Consider the following 20,100-nt stretch of genomic DNA (forward strand, 5'->3'; position numbering starts at 1 on the left):
AATAATTGATAGATGAATGAAGGTGAAGCCAACATGTTAACAACTAAATAGAACTAGCAATAAATTATGAACAGACAAAATGCTCATAACTTTATGACACCACCTACCATTCTGGATGTGTGTGTGTCGATATATACTTTTGAAGATGATCTTTGGTGATTGTCCTGACATTTTGTCCTGACATTTAAAGTCAGTCATGTCAAGGTGCTATAAACTGTACCAAGTGAACTCACTATTATCTATTAAATTAACATCATCTCTGGAATACTGTTTTTTTTTCCTTCAAAACAAGAGATTGGTGATCTGGAGGCTGGAACCTCTGATCTTCTGAAGATTCATATGAAATCATTAATCAAGGAAAATAAGAGGCTTAATTCGCCTTGTGAGCTCCACAATCATGTCATACATATTTGAATGAAAGCAGTGTAAAGACGTGTAGGGAAGAGAAGTACCCAGCTAACAATGTTGAAGCCCTTCTCAATAAATGTTGCATCAGTGGGTCGCTTTCCACTCACTACTTGAAGAACCAGAACCCCAAAACTATAAACATCAGTCTTTTCTGTTGCTCTACCGCTTTGCATTTATTCTGCCAGTGAAGTAATACACTCAATTCAGAATAGACTACTTTGAATGCTTATACCAAAATCACAGTAGCTATACTACAGCGTTACAAAATAGAAAAAACTTGGGCCAGTGCTCCACATGCCTGCTGCTTCTCAAGTTCAATTGAAAGTCAAAAACTGAAACAGCAGATTTTATCATATGGGGTAACATTGTTCAATATCTTAAACCCAGAAGGCACCCACATTATTCTTTTCTTTTTCAAAATCGTAACTAATGCATCTTCCTGACAACTTTGATGCAGACCATTAAAAAAAAAGTGAATTTAAAGAAGCAGCAAAATTTGAAAATTTATTGATATCAAGTCAGGATATCCAGTTAGGACCTCGTATGGTTGAATTTTGGTTTTATTTGAGTCCTATTTTATCCTCATGTCATCTAGTTTGCTTTCCCAATTTTATTATATAATTAGGCAGGGTAACCTCAAACCCACCTATCAGACTGCCCCACATCAGTCTTAGTGAAACCAACATCAAGAGTAGTATTCCCCACTAACAATCTCAATAATAAAGTTTTGAGCATTTGAGTGTCAGCTGTAATTTAAATTGCCTTACCTGGAGCCAGATACCCAAATGTTCCAGCTACAATAGTCGTAATGTGAGATTCCTCATCTTCTAATAATTTGGCTAATCCAAAGTCAGATACTCGAGCCTCAAAATTCCCATCAAGCAAAATGTTACTTGACTTTATGTCACGATATATAATTCGTGGGGAACAATCATGGTGCAAGTATGCCAGCCCTTTTGCAGCTCCCATGATGATATTTAGCCGTGTATCCCAGTCCAACTGCTCAGATCTCTCTGCACATACCAGCAGAACAAAACAATGTTTTCCATATATTCAAGCAGCAAATTTACAGACTGCAATGGGCAATATTGTGAAGAGAAAGGCCATAGGTGGTGAAAGTTGCGCATCTCAAAATCAAAATATATCATGCATTCCACTAGGCATCCCATGAATTAAACAGCATCAAATGAATCCATAACAATTTTTTGGCCAATCTGGTATCCAAATAAAACTGAGAGCTTCGGATTTTTGTAATATCATTTGTTGGCATATCTGGAATATTGTAAGATATCTGCTGATACATCATGATAACTTGTTAAAGGTATCAAATAATTGAACATCTTCATTCAGAGCTACAGAAAATGAATTATAATATAATTGTTAACACGGAATAAAGAAGTTCCATTCAAATCCATCTAGAGAACCACCTGATGAGATGAGCACAAAACATTTTTACCACACCTTTCTTATGATGAGATGGGTAGGATTTCCAGCCCAACACAGTCAAACCAAGTCAAGCTGTCAAAAGGAGTCTACTCAATTTTTAGTCAAAGAGAGGCATTAGAAGCAGGCTTCAGAGAATTTAATTTGATCTTTTATAGAAAAGTAACAGTGTAACACCGAATTAGCTTGGCTTCCACCATGTTTTATTTACGGTATCAGCAATATTTTTGCTTTTCTATTTCATCGTTAGACTAGGTAGTTGGTCTAGACATATCTATTGACACAAGTAATCCATTAGGCAAGCAACTCAAGCCAAACTTTGTTTTCTGTTATCAAAAGAAAAGTACAAAGTCAATCATATTGAGCATCTCCAACACTATTTAGTCCTGTGGGAAACACAATTTTGTATATTCTGCAAGGTGCACCATCCTGATTAATTGTTAGCTCAAGATAAACAAGGCACCAAAACCTTTGGTTGCTAGAAAGGATATGGAACAAATAAGAACAAGCCACAAAGGGCATAATTTTCACTAGTTAACTAGGTAAACATAAATCACAAGTGAACTGCAAAGACAAGTTGACATATTATTCAGTCATGCACAGAGCAGTATGAATGAAGAGAAGATATAGATGATCGTGACAGATTAGTGTTACTTGCATCCAGGCTTGTCAGTTTCCCATTATTAGTAAATTGAAAAGTGTCACCATTCCATTTGGGTAGTCATTGAAATTGAAAAGTAGGTAGCTTCCTTTGTCAAGAAAACTGAGTCACAAAACTAAAATTTAACTCATAGACAACACCTTAGAAAGTGCAATGAACAGGAAAATAACAATGTCAGCTCTTGGAGATGTAGGTCTTTGGTAAATGTAGGTAAATCATTAATATTCTATCAAAAACAACTATGGATTGAATAACGCATGTCCCATAAGGTGTATTAAAATACTCTTAACTTAATGGCATAGGATACTCATTATCAGAAAGATCTGTTCCTTCTAATTTGGGGTTCCCAGAATTGACTAGACCACCAAATATCTGCAAGCAAAAGAAGACACATGAAAGACTAATTATGTTAAATTTTATACCGCAGACAAAGACAATCAGTCAACTACAAAGAAATAAAATTGAAGACCACATGAAAGCTTTTGACATGACTTGGAATTCAAATTAGGTGAATAAGGAGTTCCATGTTTTGTTCTGAAAGTGAAAGATGTCAGAAATGTTAAGCATAACTAAGCAGAAATTTAGGACGACAAAGGCCACATGAAAAACTGTCTCTACACACAAAAGCCAAGAGAACAAAATGGAAGCAGGTGAAGATAGAACTTGTTTTACCTGTAAACCAAGAGAGCAATAGATGCATAGAATGCAAAATATGATGCCCATAAATGGCATCAAACTTGGTATGAGGGTAAAAAACGTGGCAACAAAAGCACGGTACTGCTGGACTTGCATCAAGAGCCTAATTAATCGTAACATTCTAGCAAGAAGAAGATAACGGATCCTGTAATTGAGGAGAGCCAATTAAATATATATCATGGAATTTAAAGAAATGATTGTGAGGCTAATCACTCTAGGCAACAGCTAGTACTAAACAAACTATTTTCCAGGCATGAGTATGAATCAAGAAATAGAACTATATGATATGCCGTGGCTATTTTTCACGACATACCTCGGGTTTTCAATAAGGTTCATGCAAGTGGCTCATGATCCATTTTATTTATTTATTTATATTGGATATGTGTCTAGGGTCATTAAATTGTATGAGATGTCCTGCATAAAAGTGATGAGCACAATTTTTATGCATCTATCAGATAGTAATAAGTTTATAATAATTGTGACTTCACAAATCAGAATCTGTAATCTTCACTGGTCTTAGATACCAAGTGACTAGTAAACAAAACAAACTTAAGCTTTACTCATTAGCTGTTGGTAGCAACAATTAGAAACCTCTTTGTAATAGTCTAAAATCTAAAAAGATCTAAAAACCAAAAAGAAACTAGTATTCCTCAATTATCAAACACATCTGTTAGTAGAAAAATATGTGGGAACATGGACACGTGTTTTCCAATTCATGGTCCAAACCATATGATTTGACAGAGCTTGTAAACAATCAATTTGAATCCTAATGTTTGAATCCAGAAAATTCATTATTCAGAGACCATCAAGTTGTGTTGATGAACCAAAAGATTCACAAACTTAACTCCTAAAAATTAGCTAGAACCATTTGCAATCTTTAGTTCCACAAAGCAGATTTTGACTCTACTAGTACTACTCTATTCCAAATACATGTCTAAACCAAATAAATAACTACTGATCACTCAATAGATTGACAAATATTTGCATCAAACCATAATAGTTGACACTTGCAATAACATAAATGGTGTTCGTCGAACTAGTCCAATTCTTAAGGACACTTGCAAGATAAATCAGGAATGATTTAATTTTAATTATCAGGATGATCCGAACTTGGTAATTTTGTGCATAACTCATCTATCAAATGCACAGAAAATGCCAGCACTAATGGTATACAAACAAATTGTCAACTTTAAATGGAATCTCACAGAAATGAAAAGCTGCTGCATAGTATAAGACTGGAAGGTTTAGAGTTTAGATTGTATACTACCTGGAACCAATTGGGGTTCTCTGGGCTTTGCTGAGCAGCAAGAACTTCAACAAAATTGCTAAGTATAGAAATCAGATCCTCAAGTTGTGATATTTCCTTACCTCCAAACTTTTTAATAATGGCATGCCGAGGAACTCCAGCTCTAAAAAGCATATATCTGAAATTGGTAAGTACACAACTATTTCCAATGAGAGATTGTAACAGAAAATTCAAGGTGATCTCTCTGCTCTAGATATCAAATGGTGACAACAGCCTCCCGTGTTGCCACAAATGACTTGTACTAAACACAGAAATTTAACCAATATATGCACAGCCAATGCAGTATGTAACAAGATTTGAATAAGAATAGAATTCAAGCATCAATCTAAATTCACATGATAAGGATAGACATACCCTGGTTCTGAAACATATACAAGGCCACAGTGGAAACGAAAATTTCTCGCCTGTCACCAAAAAAACAAGAGAAAACAAGTTAAGACATATTTACAACAATAAGCAGAGCAGGTTATCTTAACAGCAGATAAGCTACAACTAAAAAAACACTGGTATCCAACCAAAATTAAATAAAACATAATTATATTTTTTTTCCCTAGCATCAAATGAGAGAATATGAAATAACTAACATAGAATGATATGCCTGAATGTATTAGAAATGAGTTCACCTTGAAAAACTGTGATGGAATCAAGAATACCCTTCCCACCAGGGTAGGGAAATCATGTGCACCAAAAGCTACAAATTTGTGCAGGTCATGTTGCCAAAATGCAATGGTGCTCCAATCATTCATTTATTGTAATGACAAATGATGAAAACATTACACAAATATGTGCCTAGTTTTACGAGCTTAGAAACCATAAAATAAATGCAGTAGAAAAAATTAAATAGAAGGGATGAAATATATCTCTTTGTAATAGAAGAAAATAGATGAATAGGTAACATTTTCATTTTAACCGAATATCTGAAGTTATAAAAGCAATAATAAAGATAAAAATTCAGAAAAGTGTAACACTTGTTAGCATACAAAAGCAACTTGAGGTTAAATCCTCAAATCTTGGGCCTTCAAGTTTAACAGAGGTCATGTAACGATTTTAGTAAAGAAAAATTAATAACATTTGTAGCAGAAAGTCCAAGCCATCCAGCAAATCTAACAATTAAATTCAGATATTTGAGTGGGAAAGTTCATGGTCACGATGAACTTTTGACTCTGTTCTAGTTATTGCTGTCAATGACCAGAAGTTCAATAACCAATTTAGTCTTCTCTATACTCAGAAATGCTGCTCAACTCAACTATCCCAATTTTTTGGTAATGCTTTTATATGCTCGGGCAATCAAAATATCTATCAACGATTCAACATTTCATTTTTTTTTTTGCGCATTAAAGCAACCATTTTTTACATCTGTTAATGAGGAACAAACATACTTTCTTATTTAATTTTCTTTCAATTTACAACAATTTCTTACATTAATTATATAAATTCAGCAAAAGGGTAGTGTACAAACCGGAATTTTAGCTGCAATGGGGCAGTTTTTATAGGAATTTTCACAGCAAACATTTGTGACATCCTTAAGCACTGTCCTCCTCTTATGCTGAACAGGTGCAGCAGCAGAAGCACTGCTATTCATCTCATCTAAAGCTGCTCTTTTTGAACTTGTCCGTAAAACTTGCTTTTGACCTTGCTGCTTCAGTGCTTCTGAAGGTGGAATCCCTCCAAATGCATGACAAGCAGCAGCTCGAGCTCGTGTCATTCTAACAGTAGGCTTCCCAACATTAGCAATAACAAGATTTTCTTCCTTCATGTTTACTGGCCTTAGAGAAGAGCAAGGCAAGGGTTTCTAAATTCAGATAAGACTCATGAAACCTGCAACAAAATGCATATCGGGACAAAGTGAAATAAAGGACAAGTTGCTGAAGTGAGAAGGGGCTCCAGAATAGGGAACTCACAGGCTGCTAAAGAAATATCGTAAGCGAGTAAAAGTACAAAATAAAGCATAACAACCTAGAGCATCTAATTTTCCAGATAATCAAAGTAATGTTTGTCTTTAAAGACATCAAAACAGATGCACAACCATGTACAACTGGTGTATAAAAAGCTACACACTGCTAGGGAGGTAAAGAAATGGTTCCAGAAAAGACTCTGAATCTAATAGAATGAAATAAAAGGTAAATATCTTAAATTCAAAAATCAAGAGTGAAATAAAGCCATTAGAATCCAGTGCTGGAAAATATTGTTTTCAGCTCCTGAAACTGCTAAACATTATAATTTGATGATTCTAAATGAAAATGATGATCTCCAATCAGTGATTTGCATAAAACACTGATATTTTCTACTTTGAATCTCCAGGTGTGGTGGAGTTCCATCTAGCAGCTACCTACGTATCCACAAACCAAATGCAAAGACAGAGACAAAATTCAATATATTCAAATAATAGATGGAATGGCTTTTTAGCTTAAAAAAATAAAATACTTTGGAGCAAAACTTGCAATTATAGGAATCACTTCAAGTTCATTATAGGAATCACTTGACGAATACACCATTCAGGCACTTTTTTGACATTGTGGCATGTTTCTATCCCTTATTGCCTACCTAAGATTCTAAGAAGCATGAACACAGACAAGTGATATGACACGAAATGCCAATACAACAATTTTCAAAAAATATAGGACATGACACATGAAGGACACACATAAAATATATAATTTTGTATATATTTATTATATGCTATATATATGAATATATCATTCAAAGATAATTAAAAAAAATATGAGAGAGACGTGTCCAAGTAATCGTTGCACATGAAACATGACAATAACTTACCAACCAACCAGCAATCCCAGGAAGTTCTGTAACATGAGTGAAAATAGGTTTCACTGTCATCTGAAAATATGCTATATATATGACTATATCTTCTATTTTTCTTCATGAATGAAGTCTTAAAAGGGCTATGATGCAGCATCACAACTTGCTACAAATTTCTCATCATCAAACAAATCTATTAGTTGAAGACAAGCACTCTAATAAAACATCAAAGGGCTGAAATAATCAAATTTAATAAACTATTAAGTGAAACCCTCACATCGGTGAATTCCAATCCGTTGTTTTAAGCAAACATAGCTAGTTTTTGAACTTGGCCGTGCTCATTTGATACATAATTCAACATATAATCCACATGAATATATAAAAGGTTACAGAGTTTCTTATTGAGATCTGTTTTAAAAAAAAAATTGTCAATCTATTCATATATATGTATGTATGTATTTTGTGTTCAATTTTAACATCTACAATACACATATAGATCTTCAATCGAAACCTACCATACTTGAATCGAATCAATAGATCTTCAATCTGATCTAAGAATGATAAAGTAGATGAAACCTAGCATACTTGAATCGAATGATTCCGTCAGTAAGAAGATAGAGATGAGACTGATCAACACTTACTATAAAGAAGAGCTGCGAACGCGAACACGAACACGAGCTAGAGAAGAGGCTTGAATCGATCTATGAATACTTGAATCGATCTGCAAATACGAAGGGGTTCAGCTACGGTTCTACAAATATGAAGGGTTGTCTCTGAAACAAAGGGGTTTGAAGCGAGAGAGAGTGAAATCAACGGTTTAGAGAGAGAGAAAGAGCAAGACTGAGAGTGAATAATACTTTAATCGATCTACGAATACATGAATCGATCTGCAAATACAAAGGGGTTCAGTTGCGGTTCTACAAATACGAAGGGGTTTGAAGAGAAGGGAGAGAGAGAGGGAGGGAGAGAGAGAGTGAAATCAAGGTTTAGTCAGAAAGAGGGAGACGAGAGAGAGTGAACACGCTACTTGATGTTCTCATATATTAAAAAAATAAAATATAAAAAAACACATTCGAAGGCGTTTTTAAAACGACTTGTGAAATGAAAACGGTGTCGTATTATTAAATGAAAAATGCGACGTTTATAAAAACGCCGTTAAATGTTAGAAACGGAGGCATTTTTTTAAACGTCGTTAAATAAACGCCGTTAAATCCCAGTATTCTTGTAGTGGAACTAGAGTGTTCCAATTTTCATGTCTTGGTCCCTCATCTGGATCTCCCGACAGTGACAATGATGACGAACAAGTCACTTTATATGTGCCTTCTCAATTCTCAATGATTATTTAGTATTTTGATCTGTTGTTACATTGTTAAGTAATCGTTCGTTTTTTGCTTATTTGTGATTGTTCAAGTGGGAAGAGTAGATGGAAAATGCTCACTTCTATTCAGCCATCAAATTGTTTTGTGCAATGGAACTAAAGAATAATCTGGAAAGAATTTTATTATTTTAACCTAAAAACTAAATTTATTTTTCAAACACAACAATGTGACAATTATTTTACATATCACTAAATAAATTTAAAAAGTAAATTTTTATTCTCTCATTTTTCATTTTAAAAATACTAAACTTTCTTACTAATCTCATGATGTGATCCAATTTATTTATTTATTTATGTTTTTCATTACACTCATACCATAAAGAGTTTTGCACAATTAAATTTCCCATCTAAAGAGATTTATAGTTCTACTCATGAAATAATTTTACAAATTTATTCTCCCTGCAGAAATACATGGATAAGCTTTTCTTGTAAACAAATTAAAGACATTAAAAGGGTGAAGTAAATTTTCCAGTAAGGTTACAGGAAGAAGTGGGTTAGGAGCCCAGGAAGGCTTCTTACTTTACAAATCGTAATGAAGTTTTTTTCCGGCTAAAATAATCCAAAACAAAAAATTCAATACATCTAATCATATTACACTTTCTATTTTTCTAAACTTTTTCTATAAAAAAAAATAATAATTATAAAATAATTACTTCTCAAACGAGTTCTAAATCACATCAATTTAAGACATTAGAGCAAAATGATCATCTACTTTAAAGCAATTGAGATGGACATGTTTAATGTAATTGAAATGAAATAGAGCAATCAGAAATATAAATTGAAATTTGTAGAACAAGATCAACAATCAAATCATTAGAACAATATTTCTTCCATTTTTATTTTTTATATCAAACAAAACATAGTAAATAACCAGGTACTAGTTCAACACTATACACAAACAAGCTCTCAAGTAGCCATTGCATAACACGTCCTCTCTACTACAAACAAAACAACAAACATTTACTTACTATATTGAGAGGGAGATTTATGATTTGGATTGGGCCGTGGTAAGGGCCGGACAAATCGTGGGCCAAACACAATTGGGCCGTGGCAGCCTTGGCCCATCCAAAAAGGATTTTCGCTCGGTAATAGCACAGTTGCTGTGAAACCGAGCTACTTGCTCGGTAATGGCATAGTTGCATAATTGATGTCGTACTAGCGGTCAAGTGAGGTTCAGCCGAGATGTCTGCTGCCTCACTGGGTTCCACGGTTCATGCGTTAGCTCGGCAAGAAGGCCGACGGCCAACCAGCATGACTTGTCCTGAGCTCGACTAAGCCGGAATGCAACCGAGCTCGGTCGTCATTGAGCTTGGCGAGCGGAGCGCTCTAGCTAGCTGCGCAGCACGGCCGTTGACAGCCGAGATGCTGCAGCCCAGCTACCGAGCTCCCAGTGGTGTGGACTGGCAGTTAGGTGATGTTCAGCTAGATTTGTGTTGACAGATGGAATAGTAGCACCACGTGTCGAGAGACTAATGGGAGTAGATTTGGGGCGCAAAGGTATATAAGCGAGTCTGCGCCCCCCACGCTGAGACAAATGAACATTGGGTGAGATATACACTTATACTCAACTCTCTCATCTCTCTCTATCCCTGTGTGTGTGCTAACTTGATCGTCAGATGGGTTTTCTGGCCACATACCGCCGGGTAGCTCACCGCCGTTGTGCTCGCAGGTCGATCGGACAAACAGGAGCTTGGAAGAAATGAGTACAGGCTTGCCTGAATATTTGCTTCCCGTACATATATAATTCAAGCACCCAAACACTAGCACTCCAAAACTCAGTAGTGCAATTCAAGCAGAGCCAGAGATCTCAATGGACTTAACCTCAGGCTTTTTCACTTCTTCTTTGGGCACAGTCACAGTCAGAACACTGTTCTCCATCGTAGCCTTGACCCGATCGGCCTTCACATTTTCCGGTAACCTGAAGTGGCGGAGGAACTTGCCGCTGCTACGCTCGATACAGTGCCATTTGTCATTCTTCTCCTCATGCTCTTTGCTTCTCTCCCCGTTGATTTGCAAAACTCGTCCTTCTTCAACTTCCACCTTCACTTCTTCCTTTTTCAGCCTCGGAAGATCAACCTTGAAGATGTGAGCCTCTGGAGTCTCTGTCACGACCCAAACCCGGCCCTATGGGTTTAGCACCGTAACCGGCCAGTAATCCGAGATTACCGAAGGCCTGCTTAACAGTAATACAGTAAAACAGAGTACAGGGCCTGGCGGAAGCCAATACAGTAATTAAACAATGTCCGATGAGCTGTAACAGTCTGTATGCCAAAAAGATTTTCATGCATTCATACATACCCAAACAGTACAGTCTATACAAAATTTACAGTCACACAGTACAGGGACCTAATCCCTTGATAACAGTACAGAACAGTATGCACAATATTTACATTCATTCAAAACTAGGGACTCAACCCTAGATAGCGGTACAGTGAACAGTCAGCCTATACCAAACGGTGAAACAGTACGGAAGGGGGAATTCTTAAAACCCCTAAGCCTTAGCAGATAGGCTCGGAACCTCGCAGTGAGGCACAAAGGCTGGCTCGACAAAACTGGAGCAACCCTGACGCTCCTAGCTGCGGTCTGGTGCCTGAACACCTACATATATATATGAGCAGTGAGCTAAAGCCCAGTGAATAACATAAAGCGTAAAGGGGTTTAGAATGAATGTCCTTACAGTAATGAAAACAGTTCATTTCAATCAGCATTTCAGCTGCTCAGTACAGTAAACAGTCATATGTGGTACATCCATTAGCATAACAGTAACAGTAGGTCTTAAAAGACCGAACAGTAATGATGGCCATCAATCAGTAAACAGTAGTGGTTCCACGAGGGAACCGACAGAGATCTCTGTAACAGTAACAGTAAACAGTAGGTGCTAAGGATGCCACAGTACAGTTCAGAAATAAAGGACATACATTCATTCAGTAATACTAGTTCAGTAAACAGTTCAGTTCAGTATTCAAAAGATATCAGTTGAACATATCTTTACACAATTGTTACTCACAGAGTTCTGGGCTACAGTATGCTAGAGCGTGTCTCCCCGGTTGCCAACCCTACACAGTTCACAGGTTGAACACACTAAGCTACACAGTTGGGAAATATCATAACTTAATCCCTAATTTGCCTTGGTGTGTTCTACATCGATATCCTCATTAAGATGTCTTAAACTAGGCCTAAGAATGCCTAGAATGGGATGAGGATGCAAAGATGTACATTTAAAAGCATTTTCAGAAAAACAGAGTCCCGCTCGAGCGCAGGTTTCCCCGCTCGAGCGTCAATGCAACAAAGGTACACGCTCGAGCGTAAACTTTCCCGCTCGAGCGTACTGTAAAAGTACTGGATGGGTGAAATCTCCGCTCGACGCCCGCTCGAGCGTGAGACATGACTCCACTCGAGCGCCCAATCCTCCACTCGAGCGGACTGCAAAACAGTGCAGAGATGCTGGATGCTCGAATTCTACGCTCGAGCGTCACTTTCCCCGCTCGAGCGTAAGTGCGAAATCTGGAAATTCTAGATTGCACCTTCAAGCTCAAAACCAAGTTCAAAAGCATCAAAACTCGACCTCTTGGGCTAAATTTCTGGAAAACTCTTAGAAACACATGGAATAACATGATTCAAAACTCAATTTGAGAAATCAAAGCCCAAGGGTGTTTAATTCAAACCCAATTTCAAGCCATTTTCCAAGAACAATATGAACATGCAAACATGCATGGATTCAAACCAAATTCAACCTTCAAAGCTTGTTTAGCTGGACTCAGGACTCATTTCTTCAAGAACATGATGAATTCGTGGACTCAAGCCTAATTATGAACATGCATGTACAATTTTACCATGAATTCAACTCAAAATCCAACAATACTAACATGCATGCAAAGATTGAGCTTCAATTCACCATTAATGGACCAATTCATGACTTAGCTCTACAACTAGACATGAACCATGTAAGAACTAGTTCAAACACAAAATCAAAAGGATGAAATTCATACCTAGGTTCCTTGAATGCAAGTTTAGAGGTTCAAATATGCACTCAACCTTCAAGTTCTTCAATTAGCAAGAAGATTCAAGATGGAAGACAAGTTCTCTCACTCTCTCCCTCTCATGGTCGGCTAGAACAAGAAGAAGGCTGAGGAAATGTTGTTTTAATCAAATGCATTAGGTGTAATAAGGCTCAAAAGGTTTGAGGTAGTGGGCCACTACAAGGCTAGTTTGGTAAATAAGGCAACTATTGCAATTTAACTCATTTTAATCTAATTTAAACATACACAGGAACAGATAATCAAACAGTCAAACAGATAGAATACAATTTAACACACACATACTCAGTTAATTCGATTCCAGTTTTCAGTCAGTCAGTTCAGTACCTTAGGCAGTTCAATTATCAGTCAGTTATCAGTCATTATCAGTTCCGTTTAACAGTAATCGGTGATTATCGGTAATCAATCAGTCATAAATCAGTAAACAGTACGAGGGTTGTTACAATCTCCTTCCAATCGATTCGAGCGTTTGCAATTGCAGAGGTTTCTTGAGCGGCGAAGTTGGGGCGTTGGCGAGAGCGCTGTTGAAGGGGGAGCCCTCGAAGGGATCCCAAATGTCGAGAGAGAATGGATCGAAGAAATTGCTTCTTCGGCCACCGAAGATCCTTGGAATCATCGTCATTTTCTAAATCGGCTGATTATCTAAGAAGTTAGCAAATGATGAATCTGAGAGGTTTATCGAAGCTCTAAAAAATTTTCAATGATGCAATGAAAGCAAAGGGGCAGAGTATATATAGAGAGAGCATGCTTAGGAGATGAGGTAGGAATTTTTTGAACCTCCTAGTTTAAGATTTGATTATGTTCTTGAACCTCCTAGTTTAAGGCTTTAAGCCTATTAGTAGGATCTCAAGTTTTGATTAGGCCAACGTTATTGATGCCAGCCCAAAATCAAAATTTTATGGGCTTGTTTGGGAGGGTTATTAATTGGCTTTTTAGGTTAAAACATACCCCCCAAAAAAAATTTAATTATTTTTTCAAATACAAAAAATTTAACTTACTAAAATAGTAAAAAAAAAAAACCTAAAATAGCATACTAAAATAATCAGCTTTCCAAATAAGGTCATTATCAAAAAATGTTGCTAATTTTGTTTAGTCCAAAACCGAATCGAACTAATTATTCTGATTCCATGAATATATCATGCCCTCGTTTAGCATAAGCTAAATGGGGTGTTATGGCTAAAATATTCACAAAAAGAAAAAAAAAAATTTAGTCTAATAAGACAAAATGGCACATTCAAATCATAATTATTTTATTTTTTCTCTCACAAAAATCAAAAAACTTATCCCAAACGAAACTTTTCTCAGGCTAAAATAGTTAAAAAATCCAAAATTTAAAAAATTAACTAATATCCCAAATGAACCCCAAATTGGTTACATAAACAAATATATATATATATATATATATATAAATCCACCTCATAGTAGAACAACAAATTCCATGAATAGAAATATACGATTCAATATATTTTAGTAGACGGGATAAAATTTTTATCAAAAAATCGAATTGATTTAATCCTCTTTAACCATTGAATCGCTAATTGCAATTTGCAATTCTTCTTATTTGAGAAATTATTTTTTTAATAAGTTATTTTAATTTTTAATTATTTTAATAATTTAAAATTTTTATATTTAAAATGATGATTAAATTATTTTATAATTGAAAGTGATGTTTGTAAAATAAAAATAAAATAATTATAAATTTAATGTCACATTTTATTTTATTAATAATTTTAATTTTTTTATTTTTTAAAAATTTTAACTCAAAAAAATCAAATATCCACTTGTCAAACAGATCATTATTGAACCAACTACGTCAAAACTGAACAAACTATTTAATAGAGATAAGGTGGGCCCTATGTATTTGCAATTGGTTACATAAATCAGAGGGTAATGTTAGAGACACCAAATTCTCTACCAAATAAATGACTAAATGTGGCTGTGGGGCTCGCAATTTTGTAGACCTCACACTCATGTGAGATATTTGGTCATTTATTTGGTAAAAAATTTAAAACTTCTAGCATTTTTCTAAATAAGAAGAGAGACTAGTTGTGGAAGGTTGTAAAAAGTTACAGAGAACTCTTCTCCAAAAATTACCAGACTCATCCTCTTACTCCTATATAAATCCCTTGCTCCTCCTCCGTTCTTTAATCGAAATCGAGCCTAATCCAAGCATACAAAGTTCCGATATAATCAATCTCCTCAATCTCCATTCCCGACTTTTCACTTAAAGAAAAAACAACTATCAGAAATGGCGATGATTCCAAGCATCTTTGGAGGCCGATGAAGCAACATCTCCGACCCATTCTCTCTTTCCATTTGGGACCCCTTCGAGGGCTTCCCCTTCTTCACCACTCTCGCCAACATCCCCAACTCCACCCGCGAGACCTCCGCTTTTGCCAACACTCGCATTGATTGGAAAGAGACTCCAGAGGCTCACATCTTCAAAGCCGATCTTCCAGGGCTGAAGAAGGAAGAAGTGAAGGTGGAAGTTGAAGAAGGAAGAGTTTTGCAGATCAGCGGAGAGAGGAGCAAAGAGCATGAGGAAAAGAACGACAAATGGCACCGCGTCGAGCGCAGCAACGGCAAGTTCCTCCACCGCTTCAAGTTGCCGGAAAATGCGAAGGTCGATCAGGTCAAGGCTATGATAGAGAATGGTGTTCTAACTATGACTGTGCCCAAAGAAGAAGTGAAAAAGCCTGAGGTTAAGTATGTTCAAATCTCTGGCTGAGTTAACGCCACCATTCGTTGCATACCAAAGTTTTTCTATTTTTTGTTGGGTTGATTTAATATGAATAAAAAATTCTACCAACAGGTTTTTTAGTTTGAAAAACGATTTGGATCCCCATAGAAGGACACTCCCACGACCCCTACAGCCTGTCATTGGCCAATTTTTTTTTTTTTTTTTTTTTTCTTCGATCACCAACCCCGTGGGGGGGGGGTTGGGGAGAGGGGTCTCCATCACTTCCGTTTTAGTTTTTATTTGTGTTTTCAATGCTATGCTGTAAATGTCTCAATTTTATTAACAAAATAGTTATTTTTCTTTTATTGCTACTATCTCTTCACAGTAATGTTCAATGATCTTTTTTCCTCCTCCATCTCTATTTGGATTAGCCCTGGCACCTCAAATAATTTAGGGACATTTAAGTGTTAATTTATGAATTTATATTTTATTAAGTTTTAATTAAATTTTTTAAGTTTTATTAAATTTTTAATTGTCGAAATTGTTCTTCAAATAATAATAAATAATTATTTAAAAAAAATAAGAAAAATTATTTATAAGTTTTATTAGGAAAATTTATGTTACATATGGTCCTATTAAAAAATTTATCCTTTCATAAGTCCTGTGGGAAGTTTGTTGACACATTTATCCTCAATATTAGTTGTTAATATCATAAATAATAATAAATCCATATATAGGAAATTGAATGTTATCATAAATCATATCTATATAAACGTAATGTAACGTGACACCTACATAAACGTAACGTGACAGCTGTACATAACGTGAGAGCTGTACGTAACGTGATATCTATATAAACGTAACGTGACACCTATGATCTATGGCAACATCAATTTTCTATATAAGAAATTGAATGTTATCATAGATCATATCTACATAAACGTAACGTAATGTGACACCTACATAAACGTAACATGACACCTATGATCTATGGTAACATTTAATTTCTTATATAATAAATTAAATGTTACCATAGATCATATTTATATGAAACATAATGTGACACCAACATAAACTAGCAACATTTTTACATTCAATTTAAAAAATAAAAACTAATTAAGTTTGCGAAACGTAACGTGACACGTTACATTACGTTTATGTAAGTGTCACGTTACGTTACGTTACGTTTATGTAAGTGTCACGTCACGTTACGTTTATGTAAGATTTTGTGGAATACATTTCTATCTTAGCCTTTGTTTGGGAACTTGGTTTGGGCTAAAATAGCCACAAAAAACAAAATAGGCTATTTTAGCCACAAAAAACAAAACATCAAATCCAACCCATAATCATTACAATCCCCTCTCACAAAAAAAGTCAAAAAAAGCCAAAAAGCCAAAAGCCCTTCCCAAACCAGGCTAAAATAGGCCAGGCTAAAATAGCCAAAAAGCCAAAAAGCCAACCCACTTCCCAAACGGAGGCTAAATAGGACTTGAGACTCTATAAGAAATTACATAGGATTTAACCTAACATAAGTATTTGAAAAATGATTTATAAATAAGTCTCTCAAAAAAAATATGATAATTTAATATTTATTTTAATTTTTAAAACTTTAAAACATAAACTTTTAAATTGAAAAAAAAATTATTAAAAAAAATATGTGTTTTTTTTTAAAAAAAATTTAAAAATTTTGATTTTTTTTTTTTTTTTTTTGTAAATGTAAAAATTTTGTGTCTATAAAGAATCATAGAACATTGATATGCAAAATTGAAAAAAATTTAAAAATAAAAAAATTGATAATATTCTTGATTTTGTTAGATAATTAAATTAAACAAATAAATAAACGGATAAAAATGTTTAATCTTATGTTTTGTCTTTTTCTCAATCAGTGAAACAACATAACTATTTAGAATATGTGGTAATATTTTTAGTTTTAAAAATTGAAAAAAAATTATAATATTCTTAATTTTACTAAATAAAATTTATTGATTCAAAAATCTTAGAATTTAAGCTATAAAATTTTTAAGCAATAAATTCAATAATTTACAATAATGTTAGCTTTGTTATTAAATATGCGTGGCGAATCTAAAAATTATATACAAAATTGTAAAAAAACCAAATCTTTTTACTTTTGTAGATTTTTTTAGAACTTTTTTGTACGAATGGTACTCAAAAATATAATTTTTTTTTAAAAATAGAAACTAAAATGTGCAATAGGTTTTATGTTGAAATTCATCTGCAGGTTTTTATTTCAAATAGAGTAATGTTAAGAATTTTAAAAAATTTATTAAATATTTGATTAAATGTTTCACATGAATGTGGATTTTACAGGATTTTACATGAGTGAGAGACTTACTTATGTAAGATATTTGGTTAAATATTTAATAGAATTTTTGGAGTCTTTAATATTTTTGTGTCAAATATATCACTCTAAAAACTTTTTTGTACGAATAGTACTCAAAAACATAAAATTACATAGAATTTTTGGCGCCTTTAATATTTTTGTTTCAAATATATCTCTCTAAAAACTTTTTTGTATGAATAGTACTCAAAAACATAAAATATTAAAAAAATAGACACTAAAAATATGTGAAACGGGTATTAGGTTGCAATTCACCTGCAAGTTTTTATTTGAAAGATATCACTCTCTGTTCAGGTTTAATTTCTTGAATATATGTAATACTTGATTGGTAATTTCAGGGGTGGGGAGATGGAATATTAAGGCATTTTTGTTTTGTTAATTTCTGTTAACATTATTGAATTATATATCATAGGGTAAAGTTATGCCATTCTCAAATTTTTTTAATACGAAGACACTTGCAATATTTGGGCCAAACATGATGCAAAGATCTTGATTCAAAGATTTTGCTCATTTTCATGGCGATTAATCCATCACAGAAATGCGTAGAGGAACAGAACAGACTTCATATATTCCTTTTCCACTTGTTTCAAGAATTATTACAATGGAATAGAGAGTGCTCTGACAATGTTTAGCAGGTTGTGCTTTTAAGAGAGTATATACCAAACGAACCTAATTCGTGGGCATGGAGGATTCAGGTTCCTTTAGGCATTGGATTGATGATCAATAATTGATCTGGGTAATGCTCTTGAGGGATTGAATAATTTTTTCACCATTTTTGTGTCGATTTGTCTGATGAGAAACGTAGTATTATGGGGATGAGATATTTTGTACTATCATACTATTATTCAGGATAGTTTGAAATCGATTATGCCTTCGTTTAGCATATCAAAAAATTTGACTTGTTAGTTATTTTAATCACAAAAAGATAAAATAGGTTAAAAAGTAATAAGATAAAATGTTATATTCAAATTATAATAATTATTTTTTTTTTCTTACAAAAGTCAAAAAAGTAAAAAAGTCTATCTCAAATAAAACTTTTTAGCCCTAAATTAAAATAGTCAAAAATTAAAAAACTAATGCACATTCCAAACGAATCCTATGAAATAAAGAAGTTCAGAGAAAGGAAGTTCAACTTCCTTCCCATATGATGAGAATCAAGAGTTCTAGAAGCAATCACTTTGCTTATTTTTGGTTTTTCAAAAATATTTTTTTAAAAAAATCTATTTTCTTATTTTTTTGTGTTTTTTTTATTTTTATTGAATTTTTTTAATATTTTAAATAATTTTTTAAATTTTTAGACACACTTAACATAAATATACATAAAAGTATAATTTTTGTGAATTTTTTTTTAAAATTTACTAAATACCAAAAATATATAATAAAAAAATGAGAATTCAGTATATTTTTCATATTTTTATATATTTATTAATTTTTAAAATATTTTTTTACAAATTTTTTTATTTTTTAATCTAAATAAGGTGCATCTAAAAAAGTAAAAAAAAAAATACTTAAAATTTTAAAAATATTCACTACAAATAAAAAAATACAAAAACAAAAAACTCAGGGTGTGTTTGGTTTGGTTTTGGGAGATGAATTTTTAAAAAAAAAAATTGGGAAAAGACTTTAGAAATTTTTTTAATTTGTTTGGTTGTATATTTTAGAAATAGTTTTAGAGTATAAAAGTTTGGGATGATTTGATATTTTATTATAATTAAGTAGATAGTAAGACCAAAAGTGATAAAGAATGAGAGAGGAGAGAGAAAAAAATGATTGATTGATATATAGGAGAGAGAAAATGATTTTAGAAGAAAAAAAATTCCAAACACCTTGCTTGGTTATCATTTTTCAAAAACACTTTTCAGAAAATTTTACTTTCTTATTTTTCGTTTTTTTTTTGTTTTTACTGATTTTTTTTAATATTTTGAGCAATTTTTTTAATTTTTAGACATACCTAACATAAATATACCTAAAAAGTAAAAGAAAAAATTGAAAAAAATCTTTTAAAAATTCACTAAATACCAAAAACACAAAAAAATAAAAGAATTCAGTACATTTTTTATATTTTTATGTATTTATTAATTTTTAAAAATATTTTTTCACAAATTTTTTATTTTTTAGATACATCTAAGTAAGTGCATCTAAAAAAGTAAAAAAAATGTTTAAAATTTTAAAAATATTCACTAAAAACAAAAAAAATACGAAAACCAAAAAACTCAGTTTTCAAAAAACTCAAACCAAACACACTGAAAGGTGTTTGGGAAGAAGATTTTTTAGCTTTTTTGGCTAAAATAGTACTAAAGACAAAATAAGCTAAAATAGCCAATAAGACAAAATGTCACATCAAAGTCATAATCATTTCACTTTTTCTCTCACAA

At 33.5% G+C, this 20,100-nt stretch overlaps 1 protein-coding gene, 1 non-coding gene and 2 pseudogenes across 2 annotated transcripts; 1 reads left to right on the forward strand and 3 right to left on the reverse strand.

Moving 5' to 3' along the window:
- Positions 1-454: 454 nt before the first annotated feature.
- LOC114296220 (uncharacterized) lies at positions 455-3,576 on the reverse strand. The gene is made up of 5 exons (XR_014333846.1): positions 3,185-3,576; positions 2,820-2,884; positions 2,506-2,596; positions 1,176-1,421; positions 455-586 (listed from the first exon to the last, which is right to left on the reverse strand). It is a non-coding gene; the product is annotated as an uncharacterized LOC114296220 (transcript).
- Positions 3,577-4,342: 766 nt separating this feature from the next.
- Positions 4,343-6,236, reverse strand: LOC145793271 (uncharacterized). Its single transcript, XM_082876060.1, has 3 exons — positions 5,974-6,236; positions 4,869-4,918; positions 4,343-4,632 (listed from the first exon to the last, which is right to left on the reverse strand). Exons 1-3 carry the CDS (start codon positions 6,217-6,219, stop codon positions 4,410-4,412), a joined length of 519 nt encoding a protein of 172 aa, XP_082732186.1. The 5' UTR covers positions 6,220-6,236; the 3' UTR covers positions 4,343-4,409.
- A 4,201-nt stretch (positions 6,237-10,437) lies between these two features.
- On the reverse strand, positions 10,438-13,308 carry LOC114296226 (18.1 kDa class I heat shock protein-like; annotated as a pseudogene).
- Positions 13,309-14,795: 1,487 nt separating this feature from the next.
- LOC114296230 (17.8 kDa class I heat shock protein-like) lies at positions 14,796-15,488 on the forward strand (annotated as a pseudogene).
- Positions 15,489-20,100: the final 4,612 nt, after the last annotated feature.

This window comes from Camellia sinensis, chromosome 1 (genome assembly GCF_055761805.1).
Source record: "Camellia sinensis isolate YWXY chromosome 1, ASM5576180v1, whole genome shotgun sequence".
In the NCBI taxonomy this organism is placed as follows: domain Eukaryota; kingdom Viridiplantae; phylum Streptophyta; class Magnoliopsida; order Ericales; family Theaceae; genus Camellia; species Camellia sinensis.